Source organism: Frankliniella occidentalis, unplaced genomic scaffold (genome assembly GCF_000697945.3).
Source record: "Frankliniella occidentalis isolate FOCC.00 unplaced genomic scaffold, Focc_3.1 Scaffold52, whole genome shotgun sequence".
Classification (NCBI taxonomy): Eukaryota; Metazoa; Arthropoda; class Insecta; order Thysanoptera; family Thripidae; genus Frankliniella; species Frankliniella occidentalis.
The window spans coordinates 918,020-926,267 of NW_026267182.1; the positions used below are offsets into that span (position 1 = coordinate 918,020).

General features: G+C 56.0%; 2 protein-coding genes across 2 annotated transcripts in view; both read right to left on the reverse strand.

The window, feature by feature from the left end:
• LOC113205191 (serine/arginine repetitive matrix protein 2-like) overlaps positions 1–4,453 on the reverse strand; it is a 12,496-nt gene extending 8,043 nt beyond the window's left edge. The window contains exons 1-7 of the mRNA XM_052267421.1: positions 3,950–4,453; positions 3,418–3,523; positions 3,148–3,271; positions 2,813–3,057; positions 2,368–2,739; positions 1,621–1,719; positions 226–1,356 (exon numbers count right to left, since the gene is read on the reverse strand). Coding sequence (XP_052123381.1) covers positions 226–1,356; positions 1,621–1,719; positions 2,368–2,739; positions 2,813–3,057; positions 3,148–3,271; positions 3,418–3,523; positions 3,950–4,049 — 2,177 coding nt within the window. The 5' untranslated portion in view covers positions 4,050–4,453. The remainder of the gene's footprint in view (positions 1–225; positions 1,357–1,620; positions 1,720–2,367; positions 2,740–2,812; positions 3,058–3,147; positions 3,272–3,417; positions 3,524–3,949) is intronic.
• A 1,228-nt stretch (positions 4,454–5,681) lies between these two features.
• LOC113205208 (uncharacterized) lies at positions 5,682–8,235 on the reverse strand (the record flags this gene model as incomplete). Its single annotated transcript, XM_026420730.2, is given in 7 exon segments — positions 5,682–6,478; positions 6,566–6,750; positions 6,831–6,965; positions 7,043–7,152; positions 7,414–7,565; positions 7,641–7,822; positions 7,899–8,235. Coding segments are annotated over 7 exon segments (1,230 nt in total). The 3' UTR covers positions 5,682–6,254.
• Between the last annotated feature and the right edge of the window lie 13 nt (positions 8,236–8,248).

The following is an 8,248-nucleotide window of genomic DNA, read 5'->3' on the forward strand; positions in this document are numbered from 1 at the left end:
GAGGGGCTGGGTAGGCAGTCCCGTTACACACGGGTGCAGTGCGGGTCGGCCTACTCCAGCGCCTGCGAGGGGCTGGGTAGGCAGTCCCGTTACACGCAGGCGCCGTGCGGGTCGGCCTACTCCAGCGCCTGCGAGGAGCTGGGTAGGCAGTCCCGTTACACGCAGGCGCAGTGCGGGTCTGCCTGCTCGCACGGCGCCTGGGGCATCCGGCACGCACATACTTACTCCTGAGGAATGCCGGCCGGCTGCAGGAATTCCAGGACTGGGAACCAGCCGGTTGTGTGTTCCCCGAGAACCCCCGTCGAGGGCAAGGGTGCCGCCGGGGCTGGCTCGTGCTGGTACTCGAGGGCGACGTCTGCTTCCTCGACGGGCGGCTCGCGGCCGGCGCTGAAGAGTAGGGGCGTCTCATCGGCGTGCCTGTTGCGCTCACCGTCCTGGGACACTACTGCTGACTCGGCGACGTGCAGCGAGCCCAGCCTCTCGGCCAGTTCCGCGGCACCGTCCTGGACAAGGGCGGCGTGCTCTCGGCCGTCGACGTTGTCGTGAGCCCTGCCCTGCCTGGCCGAGCTGGAGCTCGACATGCCGGTCGAGTCCAACCTGCTCACTTTAGACGACTCTGCGCTCGAGGGTTGATGATGTTTCTGCCTCGCGTCCTTTTGGGGGCGATTCTCGACGTGAGCGACCGCCGTTCGCGTGGCCGTGGCCGGCGGTGAGTGTTGGACCGTGCGCGGTGAGGATCGAGGTGGCGAGCGTGGCGGCGAGCGCGGTGACGAGCGCGGCGGAGACCGAGGTGGAGAGCGCTGCGACAAGCGCGGTGGAGACCGAGGTGGAGAGTGCTGCGACGAGCGCGGCGGCGACCGAGTTGGAGAGCGCCGTGATGAATGCGGTGGAGAGCGCGGCGACGAGCGCGGCGTCTTGCGCGGGGACGCCCGCGGTGACGGTCGCGGCGAGTCCCTCGGCGACGCCCTGGGACTGTCGCCGCCGGCGGGCTGCCTGGCGGTCTCGGCGACGTGCTTCCGGCTCTGCTTGCTCTTCTGCTCGCGCGCCAGCCGCTCGGCCTCCTGCAGCGCCTCCAGCATGGCGGCCGCGCGCCGCTGCTCCTGCTCCTCCTTCTCTCGCTGCCGGCGCTGCTCCTGCTCCAGGCGGCGCCGCTGCTCGTCCTGCTCCCGCCGCAGCCGCTCCTCCTCCAGCCGCTCCTCGCGCAGGCGCCGGTCCCGCTCCTCCTTGCGCCGCCGGTCGCGCTCCTCCAGCTGCTTGCGGATGGCCGACTGGTGCTCCAGCGCCTTGGCGCGCCGCTTCTGCCGCTCCTCCAGGATGTCGGCCTCCACGGGCACGTTCTGGCCGCGCAGAAAGGACCTGCAGGCCGAAAGGAAAGCGTTACAGGCGCGTAGCATGGCAGTCCTACTCCTTCACTAAGATAACCCAAACACACGGTTACAAACATGATTAAAACATTGCAGAAAAAATAATGTATATACGACAAGAATTGAAGGATGGTTTGAAATATTTGAAATGATGTCATAAAAAAATTAGTCGATAAGAGCATGTCGAATATTCACGGTAGTTGATTAAAGTTTTTTGCTGGAACTGCTTATTGTGATAAAGGTCTTGGTTACCTACCTGCATGCGTTGTCGTCGGGGTCGGCGGTGCTGGGCGGGGACCCCTGCTCGCCTGGCGAGTCGGGGTGCGAAACGACCAGGACTTGCGACGTCACTTCACTACAAACAAGCAGTGCCAAGAAGATGCTATAAAACTATAGAGGGAAATTACGCAAGAGTGCACTTAATAGTGAAAATGCGTCTTCGTAATGTGAGACAGTCTTTTACCGGGTGCCTCTACGCACAGTACACTAACGGGTGTACTAGTTGGTAAACAAAGTGGCTGACGCCGCTACACAATATGGCACACAACGGCGTGGTACTGCAACTATATTTGTAGGTAAAAGAGGTAGCGATGTATAAAAATAGAAGTATGACGAGACGCCGACAAAAGGGCTGTGCCATCGATTGGCTTGGGTAGTCCCAACTGCGCCTCTCCTCCCCTCCCCCACCTTCCCATGGCCCCGTCTGGGCTGTCCGCCCCCGACTACCAGAAAGATCACCCCCACCTCGCACCTGCGACGCACAAGGGGGTAGTTGTTCCCTAATGGCAACCCCAAAATAACAGGGGTCAACTAAGTTGCTACGCCTCGAAAGGGCCATCCGTCATTCGTTTGTCTGACGGATCGCCTGCTGAGGTTCCTGCTGACGTCACTACATGATTAAGAATCTCGAATGAGAGAAAAAAAGTGCAATTACAGTAAAAATTTAGTTTGCATTAAACTAGAGATCTGCTATAGTTGGTCTGGGTAAATTCGAGTCACACACCTGTCGCGGTTGCCGTCAATGCTGCGCAGTCCCCTGTGCAGCCACGAGGGCGCCCCGGGCCGCGCCGTGACGGGCGGGAGCCTGTTGGGGCCGTCGACGTCGGCGTCCTCGCACGGCTCCCAGAGGTGGCCGACGCCCACGCCCCTGTCGCCCCAGCGGGCGCGCGCCGCCGCCGCGCCGGCGTCGTCGGCCCAGGACGCGGAGGACGTGCTGCTGCCCGAGCCCGAGCCCGAGCCGGAAGTGCCCGTGGGCCGCGGCGGGTGCTCGGCGGGCTGCTGCGTCCACCCGCCGCGCATCTCGCAGCGCCGCACCCCGGGGTGCTGCGGCTGGGGGGCGGGCGCAGGCCGCTCCTGCCAGCCCAGCGCTACGTGCCTGTTGACAAAGGTTCGGCGTTGCAGTTTTTCAAAATTATTTCAGCGCTCAAAGTTTGCGTCGAAGTCCTTACCTGTGTGGGTTGGGGGCGTCCTCCCACACCACCTGCTCCTGGCCGGCCGCCGAGTCGCTGGCGTACCCCGAGCTCGTCTCCTCCACGTAGACCCCCGCTGGGCAGGCGACCGGGTAGCCCGCGGGACAGGCGACCGGGTACCTGGCGGCTGGGTAGCCGTTGTGGTACCCCGTCGTGTACACCGTCGAGTAGTTGAGCCTGGTCTGCTCGCCGTTCAGGCCGGTCTCCTCGGGGGTGCTGTCTCCCTGAAAGTGCGGCACCGGGCCGGGCCCTTCGTGAACAAGACGAACGTCGTAGGAGAAAAATCATGGTAGCGAATGAAATGAACGAAGTACCTGACTCTGCGAGGGCTGGCGGCGGATGGGGGGCAGGCTGGGTCTACGCTGCAGCGTCACCTGGTGCAGGCCGTTCTGCAGGCCGACGGTCTTGGCCTCCTCCACGTACGCATCGTGCGCGCGCCTGCGAGTCACAAAGTAGCGCAGGTCGGACAAGAGCAAAGGGGAAGAGGGGCAGAGAGAGGGAGGGCGGCGGCGCGCGGAGAGAACGAAGCGCAGTCAGCGGGCAGGGCATGCATGGACGCCTCCCAGGCTCGCCGTCGGACTCACCTGGCCGGCACGCCGATGTGGTCGACTCGGGCCAGGTCGGTGCGCTGCTGCTGGTCGGCCCGGCTGTGGTCGGAGCCCCACAGTCCGCACAGCCCGACCATCTCCTCTGAGGGGACGAAGCGAACAACTCAGAGCCGTTCATACACACGGTCGGTAGGGGACGAGAGAGAGAGTAAAGTGGAATTGGAAACGCAAAGCCGATCAAAAGCAAGGCATCGGGCGCTGTAAAACAAGGGGAGCGCGGGGGCGCGGGGCCCCGCACGTGCGTGCCCCGTGCTCCGCCGTGACAGTCACCACGCGACGCGGACGCCGATCGATGCCGCACGCACCGCCGCCGTGGGCGCCGTGGAGCCAGGCAGCCACTCGGGCGTCCAGGCGCGACGGGAGGCCCGCGGCCACGGCGCCCACCGCGGTGACACCCGCGAAGACCTGACGCCGACGGCCGCGTGCGGGTTGTCCCCGGCGGCGACCCGAATTCCCTTTACTACAAACCCAGCAGCCTTGCTTTCACACGCCGTGGCACTCCACTCACCGCGCTCCTTGGCCCATTGTATCCTCTTCTGCTCGACGAGCGACATGGGCTTGCCGACGAACACGTCCCCGTGCGCGCGCTGCACCGCGCTGCTGCTCATGGCGGCATGCCCACGGCCGCGGCGGGCCGGGGCCCCTACCCGCGGAGGGTGGGTCACGTGGGGTCGCGCGCGGGGGCGGTGCTGCGGGGGCGGAGGCCGCGCTTCCGTTTCCCGTCCGCTCGGCCCGACGTTCGCGGCCAGACTGGACTCCACCGGGGCGGGTGGTCGCGAGGGGGGTCGGGGGACGGAAGGAAAGGGGGGCGCGGGGAGGGCGCTCGGACCGGAGGGGGCTGCGGACGCGTGCGTGCGCGCGGAGGTCCGTGCCGGCCAGAGCAATGCCCCCGCGACCGCGAGGTTTAGCACCCGCCGCTGATAACGACGAGGGCCAAGGGGGTGGCTGGCGCACCGCGCGCGACCCCAAGGGGACCCCTGGGGGGCGACTCCAGGGGGGCGACCCCGAGGGGCGACCACGGGACGGGGTGGGAGCGCGCGGGTCAATGATGCGCGCACCCCTCTGCCCCCGCAAGCCTCAGCCCTTGTCTCGGCGGTGCAGCAGCAACACCACCAAACCGACAGTGATTAATTTATCGATAGGACGCCCTGTCCGGGGCGCGGCGCGCGCACGCCAGCATCGGCATGTTCGCGTCGGCTCCTCTGCTGCACACGGAACCCTCCTCTCCCGTCCCGGTCGCCTCTGCTGTGGAGCAGCGCGCTCGCGCTCCTCCCTTCTTCCCCCCGTCAGCGGCGGCGGCGCGGGTCAGGCGCCCGCGGAACGCGACTTTCTGCTCGCGCCCAGCACGGCTGCTGATCAGATGGGGCTCCTCGCGCCCGTAACGCCCGCGCAGCAGCGTAACGAAATGGCCGGCGCCGGCCGCGGTAACGCTCCACAGACGCGACGCGCAAACTGCTTGGATAACCTAATTAGGCAGTAAAACAGAGAAGAAAATGTGTCTGCGGGATGGGCTCGGCCCGCCCGCCAGGACGCCACCTGCGTTAGTAGAAAAACGCTACGGTAGGGGAAGGGAGGGTGGGGAGGGGAAGCGGGAGGTGGTCTTCCCTGGAGCGTTGGGAGCGGTAGCAGGGTAGTGGGTGGGTAGAGGGGCGCGCGGGAAGCCGTAAATCGATCAAACATTCCACTGCGGAGCTAAAAGAGCGCGCGCATTCAAATATCCGCTAGGGCTTCTCTGCGTTTAACCGACTGCAAGAGACAAAGTGCAACAAAAGACGTTCCCTTCCCTCCGTCCGTCAATGGAAACCGCCGCGTACTCCGTAACGCGGGACAAGACGAAACTGCGTTTAGTTGATACGAACAACGTCCCTCCAAACTTCAAATTTCGCATGGAAGAACTTCGTGTCCTGTCGCAACACGGTGGCTTTCGCTGCCACCACAACCGTGCATTGCACCTACTACACTTGCATGAATAAAATACTTGCCCGCATGCAGGTCAGGTCAGCAGCGAAGGAAACGACCTCCAAATTCGCAATTCCTCTGTCCACTCTTTATCGCCGACACGGCAGCTCGCGGTGGGATGTGCGGGGACGCGGGCATCTTTTGTGTTGACGTGCCACCAGACGGCGAGGCGGCAAACAGAAGGGGTGAGAGTGGCGCCGGCGCAAGCCGGGTCAGGCCAGTCAGGCCTCCAGGAGGCTCGTCATGACAACCGCTGGAGAGGGATCCAGTAAACAAAGACATTGTAAACTTGCATGAAATGTTTAATTTCAATATGTAGTATGTTGTTGATTAGGGGAACAACGGGAGTTCAAAATAATATTAATAATGACAGTAATCAGAGGTGCCTCAGCATGGCGATGTCAAAATACAAAATACCTATGTCGCTGATAAGGTTAACAAGGAGTTCAAATTAATAGAAATGAAAATAATGAGAAGTGCCTCAGCATGGTCATGTCAAAATACAGAATATCATGTATGTCGATGATTAGGTTAACAAGGAGTTCAAATTAATCTTAATGAAAATAATGAGAAGTGCCTCAGCATGGCGTTGTCAAAATACAAAATATCACAGAATTTTAAAAACATTGTGATTCAGTAAAATAATCCTAACATATGAGAAAACTCACAACAACTTCTTAATCAAAGGTCTTAATATTTTATAAACGTAAAACTTAATGCTTCATACCAGGGTACATATGGATTGTAGAGTCAATCATCATTTCCCTTTGTCAAGTAATACTATGTCATGGTACATACTAACGACAAGTGTTCTTCTCATTCAAAAACAACATTTAAATCTAAAACACATAACACTAATAAACCTTTGAGATTGCAGGGAATACATCCCACAGCTTTTCAAACTCCTTAACAAACTGAAGTACTGTGTCCTTGTCTTCAATTATAAGTAAATTTTCATAATTCCCAAAGAAACCCTGCATGGTCCAATTGATAGTACCCGCTAGCAAAGTTTTACCATCAATTATTATGAACTTGTGGTGAAGGCTTCCTTCTCCCTCCAGTCTATGCACTGGAATACCTGAAACATAAATTGAAATCAGAACAGAAACATAATGATTGATTCACATAGGAAACTACTTCAGGAAGGTTGAAGGATAACACATGCCTGCATTTATAAAAACCTGCATCTGACTGCCAGTCCCTGTGGAAAAAGACTTGTCACACATAACTCTTACTTTTACTCCAATATTATGAAGAAATATAACTTCATTTGACAAATCTTCAGCTGTGAGCTGTTGGACACATATGTCAACACTGACAGAGGCTCTCATAATTTTATGAAGAATAAATCTGAGTGTAAAGTATTCTAATTAGTGGAGTAACTTTAGTTTAAGGATTCAGTAATATTAATTTACTAAAACAGAACTTACTTGTAGTTGTAAAACATGCAATCTTCCTTTTCGCATCTCTTTTTTCGGTTTGCATCTGGGCGACAGAGAAAATTATTTCTTCGAAAGAAAATTGCTTCAAATGGAACCTTTCCATTAGGTTGGGTACAGTAAGCTCTAAAACAGACAAATACATATTAAACCATTACAAGATCACATGCACAATCACTATAAGATATGATGAGCAATCATACTTTTCATTGTTACTCTCAGTAGAAAAAAGATACTGAAATTCTTCTACAAACTGATTAACCAGATAGGGGTCAACATTTATTAACATATGGTCATAATTATTGGTGAAGCTCTGGAAGAAACAAATAAATGAGACGTATGTAATTGATTAGAAGGTAGAACTCAGCTGTTGAAAGATTTAATTACGTATTTAAAGTTTACGAGATGAGATGTGATTTTCAGACCACTAGCATGAAAATAGTTTTATAGGATAAAGGCCAACTGAACATGGCCAATAACTAGTTGGTTCCATTAGAAATATAAGCAGGCCTAAAAAACATGCTTGCATTTTGTGACCTGTAAATCTACCTGAATTCACTGAAAAGGCACTTACATTGTTGGTCCAATTCATGGAACCAGTTAATAGAATTTTGCTGTCCACAATAACAAATTTGTGGTGCATTAGCAGGTCTCCAGGTGCATATTGCAACGCTCTTAAATCTGCACCTGGTGGAGGTTTGCTACATTTCTCCACTACAAATGCTCCTGAATGACAGAAGACAGTAAGTTAACTTCTGAAGGCAATAACAACTTGATGATAAGCCACACCAAAACCCTCACCTTCTGATCTCAGCCTGGAGATAGCCTCTTTATCCTCAATATTCCTATCTCCAACAACCACTCTGACTTTCTTACCGCTCCTTAGCAGATCCACAAGTGCTGACTCCAATTCAACTTGATTCAAATTGTAGAGACAAATATCGACACAGGATGAAGCTTTACTCACAATACGTTTGAGAGTCCTGGAAAGGCACAATTCATTGTTGAATAAAAGGATTGGAACTTGTTCAGCAATACCTTCAGATGGAGAAACTTTACCTCAAGTGTCGAACAGGACAGTCGACCAAAGGGCATTCATCCGTCTTATGATTTTGATGGTGTAAACATTGTGTGCCTCCCTCATTGAAGAAAAGCACAATGCTGCTGTTTTTATTGACACCTTTAGCTAGCTTTTTGAGGGGCTTAGTCGGCGTAGACTGGTTGTTGTAGCAATAATACGACACTGCGCCCAGCAGAGAAGCACCCGCGACTTGTAGCCCAGCTAACTTCAAACTATCCATACTACCTAACTAATGAATGACACTGGTAATAGAACAGCACTGCTACGGAGAAAGCACGCGGACTGAGGGAAGGGCAGGTCAGGAGAGCAGGTGGTCGGCAGGCGGCAA